This window comes from Haliotis rufescens, unplaced genomic scaffold (assembly GCF_023055435.1).
Source record: "Haliotis rufescens isolate VD_foot unplaced genomic scaffold, xgHalRufe1.0.p SCAF_10, whole genome shotgun sequence".
In the NCBI taxonomy this organism is placed as follows: Eukaryota; Metazoa; Mollusca; class Gastropoda; order Lepetellida; family Haliotidae; genus Haliotis; species Haliotis rufescens.
In genome coordinates, this window is record NW_025963780.1 from 34,690,940 (window position 1) to 34,713,724 (window position 22,785).

At 39.2% G+C, this 22,785-nt stretch overlaps 1 protein-coding gene across 1 annotated transcript; it reads left to right on the forward strand.

The window, feature by feature from the left end:
• Positions 1–273: 273 nt before the first annotated feature.
• Positions 274–21,112, forward strand: LOC124131013 (histone-lysine N-methyltransferase 2D-like). The gene is made up of 8 exons (XM_046494076.2): positions 274–346; positions 1,627–1,700; positions 3,757–3,864; positions 5,152–5,262; positions 6,228–6,335; positions 18,076–18,186; positions 19,255–19,386; positions 19,852–21,112. Exons 2-8 carry the CDS (start codon positions 1,646–1,648, stop codon positions 20,769–20,771), a joined length of 1,545 nt encoding a protein of 514 aa, XP_046350032.2. The 5' UTR covers positions 274–346; positions 1,627–1,645; the 3' UTR covers positions 20,772–21,112.
• The last annotated feature ends 1,673 nt before the right edge of the window (positions 21,113–22,785 follow it).

Here is a 22,785-nt window from a genome sequence, read left to right on the forward strand (position 1 = left end):
GGTGACACATTCCGCAGGCAGAGCACGAACTGTTAATGTACATTACAGGTATAAACACGTGTTTCATTTGACACGCTTACTACCCACCTCTTCTGTTTCCATGGCAACATAGTTCCTTAATTGAAAACGAGGCTAAAGTTTCCCTGACCTACGACGGGGTTTCGAAGTTCGGAGACGGAAACGTCTCATGTTTAGGTGTTGTTTTTAAGTTGTGTTGACGTTTTGCTGTTTTATGATATGCATCTTTTTTTAACAAAGGCTTAATCTTAGGAAGGCCATGAAGCATAACCATAAAAGATCTGATCTGAAACACACACTGATAATTTGATATTCTTAGCCTTTGGAGGTGAGTATTTACCTCCTTGTATCAAAATCTCTTGACTGGATTAGTTTAGTGTTATTACAGTTAGGGAGTGGCTTTGATTTAACGCCGTTTGTGAAGAGTATTTCCGTTACTTTCTGGCGAGCCAGGTGTATGTAGGGAAAACTCCTCATTGACGCAGGTCTTTCACGTTGACCACTCTGATGGCACCACGAGCCGGGTGTGGTGTTGACGAACCTTAAAACATCAGTCCAAGTCGGGATTCAAACCCAAAGGATTTTTGCAAGCAGGCGCAGCGAATTGCGATCCCTTTGACTACAAGGCTGCCTATGTCCCCGTGCAAGGCGTGAGTGGGTGAGTGGGTGAGCCCGAAGTGATGCAGGTCTCAGACGTTTACCGCTTCGGTGAAACCAACTAGCACGGATATGGTGCTGACAAACCTAGAAACCTTGCGATGCCTTAGACTACAAGGCTGCCAATGTCCCCGTGCAAGGCGTGAAGGAATTAAAGTAACACGTATTGACGTTTCATACGCTTTTGATGGCTGTGAAGATAGCAGGTGAGGTGAAATTGGGTTCAACGTCGCGTCCAAGATTATTGCCCTTATATGGCGACGTGCATGCACGTGTGTGTGTGTGTGGCTGCTTGTACTAGTCCGGACTGATGCCGATTTATAGTACTAGCCCGCTGAGATACCATACCGCAGTTTAACATGAATACCCCACTCAGACACAGTATACTGACTCCGAGCCGACCAGTCCTTGTTTTAGCCCTTTAATGCCGAGCGCCAGACATGGACAACAAGCACCATCGTTTAACGTTTTTTGGTATGACGCGGCCGGGGATCGAACCCCGGGCCTTCCGCTCTCCGGGCGGGCGCTCTACCACTAGACCACCACAGACCTGCTACATTTTAATACGTTCCCTTTCACTCTGAATAATGTCTCCATCAAATAAAACATTTATAAGTAAAACAAATCTTCCACATTGTAATACGTTCCCTTTAACTCTGAATCTTATCTTCATCAAATAAAACATTTATAAGTGAAACATATCTGCAACATTGTAACATGTTCCCTTATTTTCCTCCTTTAGTATTTTAGATTCTAAAAAATGTGACAACAAGCGATTTAAAAAAACAATGTCCTCAACACCCCCCTCGAAGACATATTATTTTATGCACAGTGTTCTGAATTCACAATTATTATACAGATATGAACAACTGGTGTGTCTGGTGCGGAAGTGTTAAAACGTGACGGGTTGTGTTTTGGATATGTAAATAATGTTCATATGTGATATTTCAGGCCTCAGAGGGACTAAAGAATGGGATGGAAAATGTTGCTGGGATTGACACTGTCCATGGTTGTGGCTGCAAATGGTATGTGTTTTGATTTCCTACTCTGTTACTGGTGTAATTCTTTCAACAATTATGACATATCTCCTTACCACATGTCGTCTCTTACAACTTAATTTGATGCGTGGATACTGCTCTTTTGAGCAAATTAAAATCTGTCATGAAAACGCCCGTGAACTAACATGATCATATATCACTCGCCTGCTCCGTGGGAATGTCTGGTTAGAATAGGTCCCCAGCAACCGATGACGGTTGTGATCATGAGAGGCGACCAAATGGATCGGATGGTCAGGCTCGTTGATTTGGTTGCTAGCGCGGATCGGACTCCGATGCAGGACTCCGAATCACCGGATTGTCTGGTCCAGACTTGATTAATTACAGACGCAGTCATATAGCTGCAATATATTACTGTACTAAATGTGTAAATTTTTGGTTTTAAACAAATCAGATTTCAGAATTTGTAGTAAAGGAGACCTCGACAGCGAAACTCACTGACACGTATTGTTTAGAAACACCATTAATCTCTTTATGTTGTGTGCTGTGTAATTAAGTTTTGCTTTTAAACATTATATTTCAGAATTTGCAGTAAACTGGACCCCGACAGCGAAACTCACTGACACGTATTGTTTAGAAACACCATTAATCTCTTTATGTTGTGTGCTGTGTAAAGTTTTGGTTTTAAACATTGTATTTCAGAATTTGCAGTAAACTGGATCGGTTAGCAGGCTAACTTCTTATGTTAAAATATCTACAGGACAAAACACGACGATGTTTATGTATAGGATGAAACACGTCCGAGGGTTGTTATGATATTTAATGCCCGCCCCTCGGGATTTTCCGGGAGAAAGGGTTTTAAATATCATAACAACCCGAGGGGAAGTGTTTTATCTTCCTTATAAACCGATTTTGAACCTTAAAACAACATTTATCAACTTTTTTATGTTTCGAATATACTGTCCATGAACCTTAGGAAACGGGCGTAAAATATCTGTTGCTGGCGTACGGATCTTGAAAAAAGACATTCTAAAAAGCAGTGCGGCTTATCAACACCTCTGTAGCCTTGTTGTACACTCACTCGGCTACAGATATGAAGGTTGAGAGTTCTATCCTCGGGAATATAAAGAAAACGTTTGTCATTTGACATTACATTTCATTACATGTCACAATCTGAACTGAAGTTATATTAATGAAATACCCAGGCATTATATAAAATCCCTCGGACATTATAACACATTATATAGCAAATATGACTTGAATGTCCTATAAAATCCCAGGGACATTATAACGTCACTGTTTATGAGATTTAACCCGACTGGAGAACAATAGGATGACGTCACCGGGGGGTTATAAGGAATGTTTTATACGATGCAGGAGCACTCCTGTGCGGCGTCAGGCAATAAATACTAAATTTACTTTTTTGAATGCAAATTGTGTGAATGCTGGGTGCTACCGGTCGGGCAGCACATGCTAACTCTTTTCGCGAACACCTGGTGTCATCACTGATTTTCAGTGACCCATTCATATAATTTTCACCACTATTACGCCAAATGGAATCTGTTTCGGTGGATAATTATAATCTAGTTTGGTTATTCTCTTGCATTGACAATTACTATTTGTAAACATTTTCTTCTCCACAATTTGCTATACACTGAATCGGCCCACATGTAAATTATTTATGTAAATATAAAATGTCAACCCCAGACATGTCAATAACCAGTCTCGATGATATGCCGAAAGTGATGTCATTTGGCGTAAACGGCGAATTAGTGATGAGAGGTCAGTGTTGACACATAATGTAGCTTAGTAACTTTGAGAAATATATAGATATTCGAGATAGCGAGTCATAGCGGGAAGAGTTTGTTGATGACCTTAGGTACCACCTCATGGTTGTGTATGTGTGTGTGTGTGTGTGCGTGCGTGCGTGCGTGCGTGCGTGCGTGCGTGCGTGCGTATGTATGTATGTATGTATGTATGTATGTATGTATGTCCAATAAGCAGCTTAGATGATGATGAAACCAACCACAATGACAGAACAGTTTCTCTCACCAAGCCTTGATACAGCGCCGCTCTCTGTCTGCAGCCTCCTGCACGGACCAGTCATGTGTTAACGGCTACTGCAACGACAACACTGGATGCAGGTGCTATCACGGATTCACGATGGATCCTAACGGCGTCTGCGTTCCATTTGGTAAACGTTGCTCAATACACATTGCAATAATAATATACACCTCTATCTAATATAATAAATTATATTTATATATATAAAGCACAGCAAAGTTCTAACTCTCAGGTATAATATAGCAATAATTAAAAAATTGGAGTAAGATTTTAATTTGCTAGCACTTTCAACTCGTACCACGTACGATATGTCCGTTATTCAGTTATGGCCTGATGAGACTCGTACGTGGTACGAGTTGAAAGCGCTAGCCAATCAAAACCGTGTTCAATCTTACTCCACTTATCTAATATATATATATAGTTAATACAATATGCATTAGGTAGAGTATATATAACACACTGTATGATATATAACGCAATTTATATTGTATAAACAATATAGAACTTCATCTAATACACGGTATTAACAGAAAACCTCCACCTACTATACATTGTACTAACAATATGTTATGCTTCCTAATCTGCATAGGATTAACTATATATACACACATTGTATAAGAAATGGCAAAACACGGTGTATTGACAATGTGTAAACACAAATCATTTGGTTAAAATGCATATGGTTGATACTGCGATTTTCTCCACACAGTGTGTAGGGGAACCCCCTTTATTGTCCATTTGCTGCAAAATTGTATAGATGAAAGAAAAACAAATATATACACAAAAGCAACAATTCGTCTTAAATGACATGAAAGTTATTCATTTGTCCACAACTCGTGACCATAATTTCAGACATTGTCGTGACGGGTATAAAAAGTGGTTTAACAAACTATCACGTCATTGTTGGTGTTTATTTATGCCTGTTGTTACAAGGGGATCTGCACTGTACAATGAACAGCCCTATATTCGCACGTGTTTTTTCTGTAACTTATATAATACTGTCAAATGAAAAGTCTAAATCAGAAGCGTATCTTTCTGTAGAAGTTATTAAAGGGATATACAATGAGAATCTCAAACCTTTTCTGCACTTCATAACAGTGACTGAAATGATTGTGACGAGGTGGTATGGACAAATAGATAACATTCATGTCATTTTAAGACGAATTGTTGCTTTCGGATTTATATCCATTTGCATTTCATCTGTACGATTTTGCAGCAAACGGACTGTAGTCTGGAAAAAAAGAAGTTCGGAGAAATATTTCACCTAAAAACAAAACACATAGTGATGGAAATCATTCGTGGACTTGTTAATCGTCCCATTGAACAGGGTTTTCGTATATAAAATGAGTTGCTTGATTCTAGATCTTTAACCATGGCCGATAACTCTTGAATGGTTTACTTTGTTCTCATCCACCAGACCGCTGTACTCAAGACCAATGTCGATATGGTGTTTGCTCCCACATAACGTTTGTTTGCACCTGTCAAGGCGGCTATACCAAGGACCCCAATGGCAACTGTGTGCCCATCGGTACGTGTATCTTTCCTTGTTGAGTCCCACGCTATTTACAACGAAGATTTACAGCATTCATGACTCAGCAAAGCTTTCAAAAGAGAATTTAGGTATATATGTCGAGGACATTTCCAAACTTGACACATCAATGATTACAATGATGTCTGATGCAATTTTTTCGTGTTTTCTTCAGGTATGCAATTAACTTGCCTTTGCGTGTGTTTGTGATGGATGCCACCGGTGGGCAGGATACGTTCACCTGTTATCGTCACTATTTGATAATGATTCGTGAACACATGCTCCTACTGTAGTCGGAATTGCATAATCGACTCTGCGTTAAGCAGTGTCCGTGAATAGCTTGAAAATTGCTGATGCGGCGTAAAACAATATTCATTCATTCATTCATTCATTCATTAAGCAGTGATATCTTATCAATATTGATATGGTTTTGTTGCTTTCACGATCATGTTTATGTAATATAAAACACTTAGTGCAACACTTCAGAGTGTGCATGACGGCACATTTAGTCTCTGCAAACATTTTCTGAGATGGTGATGATTAATAATAAAATATTAATAAAAAAAATTCAAGATGGTTTGTGTAGATAATTATAATTTTGTATTTCCTAATGTTTCAAAGGTATTAATAAAGATGGGTGTTTTAGATGATGAATACCGTATTTCCGCTACTAGAAGGTGGTATCCAATAGAACCTGTTTCTCTATTTGACCTCGCATCTAACCTAGATGAATCGAAGACGGTTCTCTAATACAAACCCAGTCAAGTAAAACCCCTAAATTAATGGCCCCAATCTAGAAATTAAACAACGAATGGTCCCTCACTTCCGGTGAAGGACATAGGTGTCTGATATTCAATAAACCATGGGTCAGTATGAGTAATGTCCAAGGGTAAACTCCGAGTCGTCTATAGTAAGAGATACGGTACATGGTTTAGTTTTAAGCATGGTAAAGCGTTCCTCCACAGAACGGTGTGCAGTGGATTCTTGTCCGAATGGATTCTGTTCCAGTTCAGGGCAGTGTTTCTGCAAGTCTGGGTACTTCAAAGGACCGAACGGCGTCTGTCTGGCAGTTGGTGAGATCTCATATAACTTTTCCCTTAAGTGTCGTAATTATTAAATTCCTTCGCAGATATCTACAGTAAACTACGGCTATAACGAACACGCTTATAGCGAACTGACCGATATAACGAACTTATTTTTTAGTCCCGGCCATTTGTTGTATTTATGCTGTATATATGCTTATAACGAACTACGGTTATAACGAACCAAAATTAGTGGTCCCTTTGAGTTCGTTATAACCGTAGTTTACTGTATATGATAGTTTGAATACATGATCTCTTTGAAACGTGTGGAACTACCAATATTGACCATGATATGATGGAAATATTTGCAATATAAATAACCCAAATGACGAATTCTTTCTTTCTCCAGATAAATCTCTTATGAACACGATCAGTGCTTCGAAGGCATTTAGGAGTTGACTTTATTCCTTTGTGAGTTCAAACTCCAATGAACTCACACAAAGTGAACGTCAATTCTTATATTTTTAAAACAATTTCTTACCTCAAGGAAGCAGGCCTAGACACAATTATATTTTAAGTACGTGTGATTTCACGTTTACACTGACAGCCACACAACATCCAGCTGTATCGGGGAACAAAATAGTTCCTCAAAGAGAGAGGTGTTCCTGAAAGAACGAATGTATACACAACTTGCTCTTCAGAAACATTTGACACAACACATGTATTCAAATAACATCACCATTAAATGTGAAAGGTCTTTTAACGAACTACCTCAGTAAGTTAGTCACAATGACAGCGCATCGTAATACATTTAAAGCAAGTGCAAGACGTTAAAATGGCCGATACGATAAACGTGACGGGAGAGATTTCGGTTGTAAATGAACCTGTGGTTACACTACTGCCTAAAAGTTCATTCCCCTAACACGCGTTGAGAACGCGTGTAACACGCATGTGACACGGGTGCTCAACGGGTTGCACACGCGATTCACACCCGTGTCCACACCCGTGTAACACGGGACCGGGTTCCAGTTGAAGTTGACAAATTTATCAAATGAATAGTGAAATAAAACAAAACAGTGAGATGTGAAATTTGAGTTAATGAGCGGCCATTGAGCTGTGTTCACCAGACCGTAAATACAAGGTCGGCCCATCTTAATTAGTGTTCGGTTGCTAGACTTTTATGGCATGAACCATTCCACTAGGGTCCAGTCTAGCCATTGTGGCTAGCCGACAGTAGAACAGTAGTGAATTTAGATGCGAGTTTATTGCTAAGAAACCCCCGTGTTGACACGATTGTCGCGGGTTGGTAAATGTTCGCCATTAATAAAATAATTGTTTGTGGATTGCGAACATATTCATTTGCCCACACGAGTCATTCCATTTGATTGCAAATATAACGTTTTTCGTTCGCCAAATTTATGCTTTAGACAGTTCAATTATGACATAGCCGTCACCACTACTAATGTCTCATTATTTCACGTAGGAATATGTCCCATTTCCCCACACCCAACTTTCTGTGTTGTATTTTGAAAAATAAATAAAAGAAGGTTTTGTATGGGACACTTTTATACTAATTATAAGAGGATGTTGTAAATGAATATGAACAGCCATGCTGTCTGACAGTTGATAAAATTTGAGATCTTCACAATCACCGGGTGTGACCATGTAGACAGAATCTCGTTAGGGTTTGTGATTTTTACATTTGCCCAATTACCATAGTGAGTATTGCTGGGGATACCAAACGTAACAGTTTATTATTAGAGGTTGTGAGTACCTATACCACGTAGATAGGATATCTTTAGGATTTTAATCCTTCTTTGAGAGGCATTTAGAAGTTGGAGTACTACGTTAGGATAAGATTTATGGGTGACTTTAATCCTTTCTTTCTCTGTGGGTAATCCTTTCACGTTCATTTGAGGAAGTCACTCAACCAGGTCATGACAGGTCGTGAGTTTACTTACTAACTACTGTGAGCGTTTTGGCATGACATCTTTTCTTGTATAAACATAGAAACGATGCTCACTCACTCACTGTTAATCTTCTGCAGTTTGCTGGCAAAGTGGGGATAAACCTCAGTGTCAAAGACGATCAAACTTAGTTCGAATCCTTGTTTATATGTGACATCTCCCAAATGGGGACATTTTCATAAACTTGGCAAGTGATGATGAATTTTAATATTAATATTGTTATAGTTTATGAAATTGTTAATAAAACTTTAATAAAATTGTGCTTCACTCTCACGAAAAATATATTGTCTGTGAGTAAATTTATTTGTCACGTTACATCGGCATTTTTCAGTGATATTGGGACTACATGAAACATGGCTGGTTTTACATTTCTGATACAGGTGCTTGACTGACTGTGTAGTTCATGATCAATAAGATATGTTTAAATCAGTCAAGTTTGCAACAATAGATGAATAAGTTGATACATTTGGACCGCAGTTACCGATTAACAACTTAAGACATAGAGACAGGGAGGAGATATATAACCAAACCTATGATCCTGTTGAGACAGTTGACAGTTAGAACGTTGGATTAAACGACAGTAACTAATTTGAACATTCCCCAGTTATATCATAAAATACATCATAACTCATAACAGTCCGAGAGACAGCTTCCAGACATATACTAGTATTGAAGGGACAATCGCTTTTGACAGTTTAAAAATAAACTCACCTTAAGGTGCTTGGCAAGTCAAAACTGACCTCCCTGAATATGTTTTTTAGGTTTGACAGCAACTATGCTTGTGGATTTCAGAGATAGACATGATTGGTTAGCTAGATGTTATTACAATAATGAAAATGTCTTAAAAGTCCACAGTTGGTTTAATAGTACAAAAAGTGTGTTATAGATCTATCAACGTTTTCTTTTATTGAACATAATATTTGCACTATATTGCTGTAAGCTGTAAATAATCTAGCCTCCCCATGTACGTAACTTACATATATTTATGTATGGCCGACTTAAGCCTATCTCGCACACGGGGAAGCACTTGTACTATTAGGGTAAAAAGGGTAATGATTAAATAAAGAAGTGCAAACCCCCCCACCCCCCACCCCCACCCCCCCACCCCCACCACCATCCCCACCACCCCACCCCCACCCAAAAAAAAAAAGAAAAAAAAAGTCTAGTCCTTGTAGTAGTCTTCTCATCCTGGGGGTCGGGATTCTGGTAGAGACTCATGGCAAGGAGGGCGGCGGTATTGGCGACGAAGTGGTTTGAGGTCGGTACGCCACTATTATGGAAGAAGTGGTACAAGTCTGTGTAGTTTGTGATGTCGTACTCGATGTCCTGTCCACCCTTCTTGTGCACCATGACGAAAGGGACTCCTTGTTTGGCGTAGAGATATTCCTTTGGGGTGTTGATCTGGTCAACCTTGAGATCCGGCCGGGGCCTGTAGTGGTTGATCGGAATGTCTGATTTTTCCACTAGTAAATAAAGTTCTTTGGTATGACCTCTTTTATCCCTGCTGACGTTATCCTAATGTTCAATTTCAGTCTGCCTCACCAAGCGTAAGAAAGCATTGTACATGTTCTGATTAACCACACTGATGCAATTAAGCAAATGAATATTTGCTGTGGGCAAATATCTATTTTCTATATATATTTGTAGATATGAAGCATTCTAGTTAATTGTGGATGCATTGGGCAGACAGAATTGTGTTTATTTCCAGGCCATCCTGATCGTCGTTTACTACTATAAGGTGTATGGTTGGAGGCAAGATCAAAGGCGCCGCACAGCATTTATTAGATAACAGAAGGGGTCGTCCGTTTTGCTTTGAACAACCACCCCACCTGTCTGTAGGAGTTATATAATCGGTGCGCAAATAATTGTGTCAAGTCCACTGCCGGGCTGATGCGGTGTCAGTGTCAGCGATGAACATGAATGCTCAAATTATAGACTTGTAGCACTCACACGTTGCTTAGCCAAATTATTTGAAAAGTGTATATTCAATTCTCTGATAACAGGAAATATAACCTTAGAAAAAGATTCAACATACAAACAATCAAATGTAGAACACAGTCCTATGCTTATTATCATTTCTTCTGGATATGATCAACCTGCGGAACCCTCTATCCGATGAAGTAACTAATGCTCGCTCATTAAAAGAAATCAAATCCTTAATTAATCGTTCTGATGCAATTATTAATAATTTTGACTTCAAATATTTTCATAGATCATGCCAAATTGTCCACTGTCGCCTTAGGCTCGGCTGCAGTGACTTAAACGCTGATAAGTTTAGACGACATGTATCAGACATACCAGACTGCACTTGTGGATATCACCTTGAAGATGCAATTCACTTTTTCTATAACTGTTAAAAAATACGATAATATCAGAAACACTGTGTATTTCTACACACATGGGTATGGTCTAAAATTATATTACATGGCAGTAGTTAAGCAGTTCTACAAACATGACTCTTCTTAAATCAGTTCATGACATCATTGTCAAAAGCAAAAGGTTTGAGTAGCTTAATTTTATGCATGTAGTAAAGGAAAACTGCATTACCTTATTTCAAAGACACCACTTGCTTGCTTTCATTTGTGCATTTTGTTCATCACTCTCTTATATATATCCAGCTGTTGTTAAGTTGTTACCTGGAGAGGTATTACATAAGCATGTTTTGCTTGTTTACCGATCCAGATTTCTTTTGAAATAAAAATACGTTTAAGCCAACACAGCTAACCGTAAAACACATGATTGTAAACTATTCAAAAAGGGGCACTAATCTCTGGCTTCTTCTCGGGTGTCGGACTCAAACTCATTTATTCTTAGAATAACATGACATACAATTATCTACAATTTTTATTATGTACAATTTAATAAAAATAGGATACGTGGATACTAATACAATTTACCAATTGTATTGTATACATTGTTAAGGAATTTAGATAGGCCTTTAAGATTTCTTACACTGTTAGTGGTCATAATTTTCTTAAATGTTTGGAAACTTAAGATATTGCTCATTTAAGAGTTCATAGTTCGCCGTTGGTGAAAAGCTTCACATCGGAATATAATGCAATTCATCTCCCACGGCGATAGAATCACAGAGTGGACACTGGTTGTCTTCCCTGGGAATGTTCAGCCATCGACCAGTTTCAACTGGTACTCCTTGGTTAGAAAGTTCTGACTTTTAGTATTGGGAGAAATATTGATTTTGAGAGCAGTAGATATTTCGCAAATTAAGGTTGATTCTTCAGGTAACACGACCTTTGGATTTCCGCTTGGGCTTACTAGCTGCCGTGAGTCAATTTGCTCGTTAACGCAACCGAGCGTGACAAGAGACTGGGCTACCAGTCTGCAAGGACAGCTAAATAAACTTACGCATTTTTGAAAACTGATTGGTTACCCGTGATCTATGAAGATTTCAACAAAGGGCGCATGGTAATTAATTTCTTCAGCCTAAACAAACAGACAAATAACGGCGAAAGCTCATCGGATGTCGTCATTTGGAAATACCCCTGATTGTTACAGTTTGATAATAAAAAAGTATCCCTGAGTGAAAGCATTTGCGGATTTCGGATTGCGTGGATGATACAATTACTACTCCCTTGTTGTCATCCACATTTTCTGGTATAACCCTACACTTCTGTATTTGTCGTAATTCACTTGCTGCTCAGTTAATGAATTTATAACATGTATACTTAGTTGTAGCACCACTCAGATTACCCGATAAAGGTTCAAATTTGGTCTTTCTTGTACCTGGGGTAATTATTTAATCTAAATCCAGGTTTGAAGTGAGGTGGAATGTGAGTTATGCACGTCGCAGCCCAGCAAGTGATGTATGATCAGTTGCTTTACTTTTTTTGTAAATCAACTGATCATTCCCAGACATCAAAGGATCAACAGGAAATACGTTGATTGATTAATTACTGTTATCTTGCACAGTGGATATGTCAAAAGTAAGTGTTTACATGTGAAGGTAGGGTTACTAAACCTAGGGAATACTCATATCATGGCGTGAAGTACAGATGTAAAAACAACATACAGTCAAGTCTCGTTAATCCGACACTCGTTAATCCGACACTCGTTAATCCGACACTCGGCTTTATCCGACACAAATGATGGGAACCGATTGATTCAGCGCTATTTAGTCCCGTTAATCCGACATTCTCGCACTCCGACTCCGACACACCTAATTTGCAACGAATTAGTGAAATCACTCATTAATCAGTCTCGTTAATCCGACACAGTGGTCAGCGTACTCCGAGTACACAACCCCGTGTCTTGACACGCACCGGCTGCAGAGATTAACTTTAACAATTAACACTAGATGCCAGGATCATAAAGAATTTCAAGCTTTATTATAAGAAACAAATGAAATTACACCTCGACAATGTTGATGCTGAAGGACCATCGAATGTACTTTGTTCAAAGGGTAACCGATAACACACTGACTGGTTGTTCATTGTTATCTAACTCAATGTATGTTTTTAAGAACCGTGGACATTATAAAAATAGTTGTCACGTGGGCTTTCTCAGCTAACTTGGCACCTATGTGAAACAACTGAAACAAAATAAGTGATCAGTTAAGAAACAAACACGGGTTATACTATTCGATACATTTAAATAACGTTTAAAAACGATATATTTAAATGTTTTAATATATTTCATATATATTCCAAATATTGTTTCCAAATAATTATTATTAAAGTATTTGATTCTCACATAGACATTTTACATCGAATAAGTATTTTTGTACAGCTGCAGACGCAATGGATATTGTTCCTGTATGTTGATATTCCCGGATACATTATAACTTTGGTAGGTTGTTATAATGATATTTGCATTTTGTTTTCATTCATTAGCTGCAGCTTTGAACAGAATCATTCTTGTTCCCTTCCGTTTGGTTGGGAAGTTTTTCGATGCGCGATAGACGGTGTTTTCACAAGTATTTTCTTTTGTAAGCGTGTATATGTTACAGTCAATGTGTAAAATATGATTCACTCAGGCAATTTATTAAATATCTAAATATTTCACTCATTTTACAAATTGACTGAATAATCCATTTATTTATTTAACCGACTGACTAAAAATGATAAAGACGACCAAGAGAGCTTAAACACATCACAATATATTAATTATGCTAAGAAAAGAAGCCAAACAATACAGAACTGTACTTGGTGATGGTATTAAACATAAACAAATATTTGGAATTCATTATCATATTAATAAAGATGGACATATTTTTCAGTTAATTTGTAAAATAAACTGAATATTTAGGCGTTTTAATACATTTCCTTAGTGAAATCTGTTTACATTTTGAATGTAAACATATACACACGGTAAAATAAGCAATGTTCAGTGAAATATTTACTCTGTGTTGCAAGTCAAAATAGTGTACACGAAGATCGCACAATTACCAAGCAAGTGACTTATCAAAACTGCATCACCATTACCGATGCTCCCCACAAATATACCTACATTTCAAAAACTGTATTTCATTTTTGTTGATCAGTGTGACCATACGTCCTTCTACTTTCAATTAAAATGCGCTTACGAATGGCGAGCACAGGTCGCGAACAAGTCTAGATTTCTGCTATATCATCCGGGTACTCACTGGGAAAATACAGTAATGCACAGGTAACAACTACTCCCGCGGAATTGCTTTAGATCAGTGTCCTTTGTACGTTGAAATACTATATATTGTGAAAGACAAAATGATGTATCAAGGATCAAGTAGAAGATACATTGACCGTTGCGCTGGGAGTTTATTCAACAGACCGTGAAAATAACACTGCTGTATCTTATTATTTATTTTAGATGATGCAGGCAAAGCTCACTTCTCCTGGCGGCCATTATCAAACGGCCAGCTAAAACACAACCCCGCGCTTACGTCTACAGGTCTCTTCCTGTAGTACGGTAATTAGTATTCTCTCCCTCAAGTGTATCCTCAATGATATAACCCACCCTCATTAATTACATGCTGCTCTTTTCCAGCCTCATGGCTATGGAGCTGTGATAAAGAGTCCAAGTCATCATAAAGTAATTAGGGTCCAATAAAAACAATGCGCCGCCAAACCTCATACATATTATCACTGAAAGTCGTACTACAGACGGTTAATGTCAAATCACAATAAAAGCATTTCAATTGCAATAACATGTTCCAGGACCATGTATTCTCTTAACACCATCGGATTTAGAAGCAATGGTCGTATAAAACAAAACAGATCTATTTAATCGCAACAGTATTCATGTTATTCCCACAAAATCACATAAAGAAAGGAGACATGAGGAAATACATGTGTATTATCATTTTTCGTCAGGATAACAAAATTTTCTCTCCTTGTTACCACCTCCAGGTTCAGCTTAAGACGGGTCCTCCTTTGGTCAAAAGTTTGTTCCCCCTCTAATGAGTGTGTCACGCGTTGCACACGAGTGGCGGACGGGGTGCACACCCGTGTGCAACGCGTTGCACACGGGTCTCACACGCGTGACCAACCCGATGCGCACTGGTTGCGTAACGCGTTGCCCATGCGTGTAAGGGGAATGAACTTCTAGGCAGTAGTGTACATGTTTTAGTCATCATTGACCAATTGACCGATTATTGAAAGGTGATGAAAGATGTGTAAAATAGACACAAAGGTAAATTCATAGATTGCAGTAGACTGTCACTGTCAGCCTATACACGGATTGAGTCGATACTGCGATAGTCTGGATGTGCATTTCTTCGTTTTGTTCACTAAGATGGGTCGTAGCGTGGATATTAGCGAACGACCATGCAGTCAAACTCTCTGATGTTTCACAATGTATACTAAAACGATTAAAGGGCCTCAATGATCAGAAAGAACGCTTCTGTATGTATTTGTGCTAGGGAATTAAAAAAACCCGATATATTATTACAGTCACTATATGCGTCATCAAAATGACCAGTATTTTCTGGGGGAAACATGTTGTCCTCTCGTCTACGGCAGGGCAATTCGATGTGCAGAGATGCATCCCTTAGACGTACCAGTAACCTACTTTAAAAATATTTTGAATATAACTGATTATGATGTTGATCATGATAATCTTGCTTCCGCTGAGAGTTTTGTTTATGAACACGAGGAATCTAACTGTTTTGTCTGTAATGATGAAGAATTAAATGATATTTTGAATTGTGAAATCACTGAACCAGAAATTTTACATGCTATTAATCATTTGAAAGATGGTAAGGCGGCTGGTCCCGATGGAGTTCTACCAGAAATGATAAAGTGTTGCAAGGGTGATCTTCTTCCTTATCTAGTTATATTATATAACGCTATTTTGCATAGTGGTAATTTTCCTGAGGATTGGGCTCGAGGTTTACTTACTCCCCTTCATAAGAAAGGCAGCAAATTTGATGTTAACAATTATAGGGGTATTACACTTAGTGATGTATTGGGTAAAATATTTACTTTTATTCTTAATAAACGGCTTACTATGTTTTGTGACATTTACGATAAGATACCAGAGTCTCAGGCAGGTTTTAGGGCTGGATACAGCACCGTTGATAATATATTTGTGTTGCAAAGTCTAATACAGAAATACTTATCTAAAGCTAATGGCAGATTTTACTGTTTATTTGTTGATTTTAGAAAAGCCTTTGATTGTGTAAATAGAAAATTGTTGTGGTATGTCATGTTAAATAAGGGTATACATGGAAAGTTATTTTATGTCATTAAAGATATGTATTTAAAAGTGAAATCGGCTGTAAAGTTATCAAATAGCACAGCAACTTGCTACTTTGAAACGCTAAGTGGTGTACGCCAAGGCTGCACCCTTAGCCCTATATTGTTCTCTTTGCTTATTGTTGAATTAGAATCAATGTTGCACTCCTCCGGCGAGAGGGGAATATTTGTGAGTCAAGAATCTCTAGACATTTTGTTGTTACTATATGCCGATGATTTGTGCATAATTGATGATACTGTAGTTGGTCTCCAACGAAAACTTAATATCCTTAAATCTTTCTGTACTAAATGGGGTTTAGAAGTTAACCATAGTAAGACTGAAATTTTAGTTTTCAGAAATGGTGGAAAACTTAGGAGTACTGAGAAATGGAGGTTTGGAGATGTTAATGTTAAAGTATCTACCTATTATAATTATCTAGGTTTGTTATTTTCAAATCGGCTGTGTTGGACGACTGGTATCAACTCTCTTGTTCAGAAGGCAAATAAGGCTCTGTTCGTCGTTAAGAAATTACAGCATTGTTTGAAGAACATACCCGTACATATACTTTTTAAAATATTTGACATTCAAATTAAGCCTGTATTATTATACACTTCAGAAATATGGGGCTATTCAAAAATTGCAGATATTGAAAAATTTCAGATTAAATTCTGTAAATTTACTATTGGAATTGGAAGTCATGTTACAAATGTTGCTGCCCTTGGCGAATGTGGTAGATATGGCTTATTTATTGATTATCACAAGAGATGTATTAAATATTGGTTGAAACTGTTATCTTTACCCAGTTATAGATACCCTAAGCAATGTTATTTAATGCTGAAATCTTTAGATGAAGTTAATCGCACTACATGGGTAACTTGAGTCAAAAGACTATTATTCAGTTATGGATTTGGCCACGTGTGGATTTCGCAGGAAGTTGGTAATGAGAACCTCTTTATTAATGCATTTATTTAAAGGTTAAAAGACTGTAACCAACAGGACTGGTATTGTAAAGTTTGTGAAATACGTAAATTATCAATGTATAAGGAATATAAGTCATTGCTAACAGTTGAAAAGTATCTCTGTGAAATCACAAGCCGTCATTATAGACGTATGTTTTGTTTGTTAAGAATTGGCGAGTTGCCATTGATGGTAAATTTAGGTAGAAGATGCGGTATAGAGTACTGTAATAGGCAGTGCAGATATTGTAATTTACAGGAAATTGAAGATGAGTTTCATTTTATGCTTGTCTGCCCATGTTACAGATATTTAAGAAATAAGTATTTACCTATTTATTACTCTTCCAATCCTACCTTATTTAAATATAATACTCTATTATCTTGTAACCGCACTAGTATTGTAACTAATTGTGTTAAGTATATACTGGAAGCACTTGCAATCCGAAATACTGTCACTTAATACCCTCTGTCATCTGCCTCATACTGTATTTTTCAATGAGTATTTGTACGTGGGCCTATGGCCTTTATACTGAAATAAAGAATTGAATAACCTAAGATAGATGGTTAAAATTTCGGTTTGGTCTGATTCTGTTTCTAGGTTTGTAACCACCATTACTGTGTTCGTGGCAAACATCAGAGACCTGTATCACTTCGGGCTTTCCTCCCACATCAAGCTGACACGCCGCGATATAACTTGAATACTATTAAAATCAGCTTGAACTCCATCCCCCCATCACTGAAATAATATGTATCATCTGGGTGTGGAGAGTAAAACATTCAGCAAAACATTAGGTTTAATTTCACAAAGTTAACCAGTTTTCTGTTGGCAATGCAATAGGCGTTGCTAATATAATTGATATATTGTAGTTTCAATCTTGTATGTGGGGCACGGGTGGCCCAGACGTCTACGGCACCGCTATTCGCTGTGCAGAGTTAAGTTCATTGAGCACGCCAGAAACCTATGATTGTGGGTTCGAGTCCCGGTTCGCCCCGATTATGTTTCTAGGTTTGTCAGCACCATACCCGTGCTCGTGGGTGTCACCAAAGTGGTATACGTCTGAGACCTGCATCACTTCGGGCTTTCTTCCCATATTAAGCTAACACGCCGTAATATAAGTGGAATACTGTTCAGAGCGGCGTCAAACCCAACTCACTCGCCCACTCACTTTTATCTTGACCGTGACTGTTCTGTGCGCGCAGCTCCCTGTGACCCGGATACGTGTGGAAATGGTCAGTGTGACCCGATCACCCAGGCGTGCGAGTGTAAACCTGGCTTCGAGAAGAACGTGAACGGTAGATGTGCTGCCTCAAGTAAGTACGACAATTAGTGCTTTAGTAGCGTTGCCTGTTACCCAACTACAACATAAATACCACGGCGCTGCGGACCCTGTATCAAGGGCACACAACTCTGTACATATGTGTCACTCAGCTGCCGTATCATTAGTTCGTGAGTTGAAATACCCAATCATCCTCACTATAGTCGTAGTAGTCTCTGGGTAACTCCAGCTATTCCCCTCTCGTACTGTCGAATGGACCCATTTATGATAAATTGATCTAGCCTCATGTGAAAATCTTGTTGCGATTATACCTGGTTGACAGGGCATTTGAAGTGGAGACCGGCATGGCCTACCATTCACCCGGTAGCATTCTAGGAAACCATCGGGGACACACTCTTGACGTATGTAGAGTCCATGAAGGATTGTTTTTATCGACCCACATGAGAATCCTGTGGTCTCCTCTGGAATGCTCCCATTGTTCAGTTCAAGGTCGCGGAGGGCATCAACGTGTTCTTTTGTGATGCTGGTGGTGGTTCGACAGGGCTCAACCTCCTCTCCCCCCGCCTCTCTTCCTCACCCTCTCTCTCTCTTACAACAGTTTTTCATGACAACTGATTGATGATTGATAGCCTAAACAACAAACTAATCAGTTCAGGCAAATCAGGGTCTGGTCATCTTAGTCTGACCATGAAATGAACCCTACAAGGCTGTGGTTGTAAGGTAAGGGGCCTAATGTTCTCATATAACGGGAAAGAAAGAGCTGGGATTTTCGATTTTGTCCCTGAAAATTCTTGAAATATATAATGATGCTTATGGCTGTTAAAAAGAGAAGAAATTGACAGCCACAAAAATACATTGTTGCAAGGTGTTTTTCTTTAAAACAATAACTCAAAGTTTCAATTAGAAAACCTTTCTCGTTTTGTAGCTGTAGCTAAAACATATCTTATCTTGATACAAAATCCCATGCCCCAACCCCAGAATATCAAATGGTCGGTCCCCCAAAGACCTGATCTGAACTGTTTGTTACAAGGTCCTCGTATTACGAGTATGTAGCTTCACGCAGATTGTGTATGGTTAATGCTTTGGGTTTTGTTAACCGTAGCCGAGTGCACGCTGACTTGCGAGAATGGACAGTGTGCAAAACTGCGTAGTCAACAAGAAGTGTGCTACTGTCACGTTGGGTACACGAACCATCCCGAGAACACCACTAACTGTGTTTCAGTTGCAGGCCAAGGTAAGTATGACGTTTTGTAAATTATTTTCTTAACATTGATATCTAAGCTTTTCTATCCATTTCCTTCCTCATATATAAAATCCAAGATGAATGAATAAATGTTTTCATATGCATTGAAACAAAAAGATCAGCATGCAACTTTATATAAGGATTGCCGGCAGTCTGAAGTCCGAGCTTTATATTCTTCAATTGTACATGTGAAGCTTCCGCCAGGAGAGCGGAAGGTTCAGGGTTGGATCCCCGGCCGCGTCATACCAAAAGACGTTAAAAGATGGCACTTGTTGTTACGCTGCCTGGCGCTCGGCGTAAAGGGGCTAAAACAAGGACTGGTCTGCTAGGAGTCAGTGTACTGTGTCTGAGTGGCCTATCCATGTTAAACTGCGATATTGTGCCATCCTCACCACACCTCACCCCAATTGTGACAATTAAATTTCCACCGTCATCTCTCTTCAAAATACTTTGCAGGACATAAAACTCCTCGCCCGACGTCTCCATCTGCATCAACATCCGCAAGACCCCCACTGAACAGCGACGGCGACAGACAGAACACCTCGCCATACCCACAATACATGCACACGGCTCAGCAAGAAACCTTCCAGACAAAGCCACTTCCACCAATGCTTATGTCGCCTGAACCTAGTCGCCAGGATTCGGCACCACATAAAACACCGTCTGAAGTCTCCAATAAGCCACCATTTCATCTTGTCCTCAACAGGCAACACTCGCTTTCCGTGACACCATCTGAAAGACCCTTCAGACGACAAATACCCTTATCTCCCAACCCGATACGATCTCCGTTTTCTCAACTTTCATTGGCACCACCAGCAAATGTGAACGGACCACGAATACCCTTATCTCCCAACCCGATACAATCTCCGTTTTCTCAACTTTCATTGGCACCACCAGCAAATGTGAACGGACCACGAATACCCTTATCTCCCAACCCGATACAATCTCCGTTTTCTCAACTTTCATTGGCACCACCTTCGAATGTGAAAGCACCACGAATACCCTTATCTCCCAACCCGATACAGTCTCCGTTTTCTCAACTTTCATTGGCACCACCTGAAAATGTGAACGGACCACGAATACCCTTATCTCCAAACCCGATACAGTCTATGTTTCCCCGACTTTCATTGGCACCACCTGAAAATATCAATGGAGCTTTATCCCTGAACGGACTACAATATCCGTTCCCTGCATCTACCAGGAGACTGCTAGATTTCCTTCGGGCTTTAAGTGGAAACGTAGGTGCTAACCCCGCCAGCAGGGGGATTAACATGGAGGCGCTATTACCATTCAGGCCCATTCCTTTGGATTCCAGATCAACGTCAATGCTGATGGGGATGTTATCAATGAACCAGTTTATGGAGGCAATGGCGTAACAGAACAGTTCTTGAAAAAGATTCGACAGTTTGAACATTTTTACCATTTCCAATGGCAATGTGTGGATTGTAGGGAAACATTGGTACCCATGATATCATGTCGGTGTCATAAGGCATAAGGATGACCGGTCAGGCTCATTGACTTTCACTGTTTGCGGTTCATTATGCCTGATGGCGTGGATTGTTTGGGGTTTGTTTGGCCAAGACTAGATTATTTACAGGTAACTTTAATGCAGATGGAATAGTTCTTTGTGTGATGTTTACAAACTTCGACTGGTATACTCTGGCCTGGAACGATATGTAACCTGGACATTCTGAATAAAGTTTCTTGTTTTACTGAATTTATCTGAACGAACCATACACTATAGCGGATGTCTACATGTATATGTATACAGCTTAAACTTGGTGGAACATAATGTCGGAATACCAACGCCTCTCCCCGCTATGCAGAGTTGTGTCCCTTGGAGTGCCACGATCCTTCCCAGCGCGTGACACCTTCGTCACACTCTCTGTAAAATTGCTGCCATCAGTGTGGAAATGGCCATTACAAAAATCCTGAAATTTGCCCTCAACCCCCAAATGTAGTCACGTTATATATTTATGCTTGGGGAATGCCATCATAGGGAATTTTGAAAATGTTTCCGACTGCGAGATTTTCGCAGGTGAATTTACCTTTTTGTTTGTTTGATCAGATTGGTTCGAGATGGCAGACTAACGGAAAGGCTTCTCCCTTACATACATACAATATCAATTACATGATAGGTGAAATTAAATAGAAATTAAATTTGACAAAGAAAGAAAGTAATTTAGCTGGGGTAAGAGTATTCGGCGTCATGGAGATAAATACAAGAGAAGACGATACACATTATAAACGTTCACCTGCCATGACCGACGTTGTTGTCCTCATTGTATGATTAACCAGTCGAAATCGACTATTAAAAAGTGTTAGGAATAAAGGTAATTAAATTTAGCATGGGTTGTATACTCCCCAGGGAGCCGAGAATGAAAATCGAGTGCACACTGATCCACTGACCGGGGTAATAATGTAAGCGCTCTGAGCATCATTATTATTCATATTTAATTATTATTTAATATTATCATTAAAAGAAAAAAAACAAAGTAGGTATCTCTCCACATTCATGACTTGTTTGATCATGCAGTAATATTGTTACCTACAAGCACGGGGAATTAATGCGACACTGCGTTAGGCAACACTGCAGCCTGGGTGTACATTGTTCTCCATCACTGTCAGCAGAGCCCGAGGCCAGGGCGTTCTCTTTGTTGTTGTTGTCCTGGGTTGCGGAGACAAGACAGGTGTCACATCGGTATGCGGCTTCTGTGATCTCCACATTTCAAGGATTTGTAAGTCGACACGTACGTTTATCACTGACAAGAACGGCTATGTGTATAATACATAGAGGTTATCACGCGAGTGTGTTTGGGGATGGTAGATATCCTGCATTAGGAATAAACATTGTATTTAGCGAGCCTTGGCGAGCTAAATACATAGTGTTTATTCTTAATACAGGATATTTACCATCCCCAAACACACAAGCGTGATAACCTCTTTATCATATAATGTCATTCTTTAATTCTGTGCTTCAAAATCGCTTTCCCTCTCTCACAAACATTACCGAAACATTGCGAGTTTTCCTGGAATGCGCGCATTAATATTTATTCCGTCACAGGGTAAGTGATGTGTCAGTCGGACAGTGACAGTAGCCAATATAGTTCTAACTGAAATCTGTTTCTTATACAGTGGCGAAGCAACATATACGCAAAACAACAGTTGTTTTTAATTGCCTTTCGCAGCAATCCATCGGTCTGTCCGCTAGAGTAACTGCCCTTTGTCAAAGGGAAGCTACTCGGCTACTCTAACCCTAGTCTATGAGACGTCACGGCCACGGTCAGACGTTGTTGACAGTCGGTCTGTCCTGTCATTACCTTAAGTAGTGTAGTCAGATGTACACACAGCGACAAAACGAAACAAGGTAACAATTCAAACATAATTATT

Excerpts from the sequence above, each read along its gene's own strand:
- LOC124131013 (XM_046494076.2), top strand. The coding sequence starts at position 1,646 with ATGGGATGGAAAATGTTGCTGGGATTGACACTGTCCATGGTTGTGGCT. Across the intron at positions 18,187-19,254 it reads CGGTAGATGTGCTGCCTCAA|CCGAGTGCACGCTGACTTGC; the intron begins GTAAGTACGACA and ends TGTTAACCGTAG. Across the intron at positions 19,387-19,851 it reads TGTTTCAGTTGCAGGCCAAG|GACATAAAACTCCTCGCCCG; the intron begins GTAAGTATGACG and ends AATACTTTGCAG.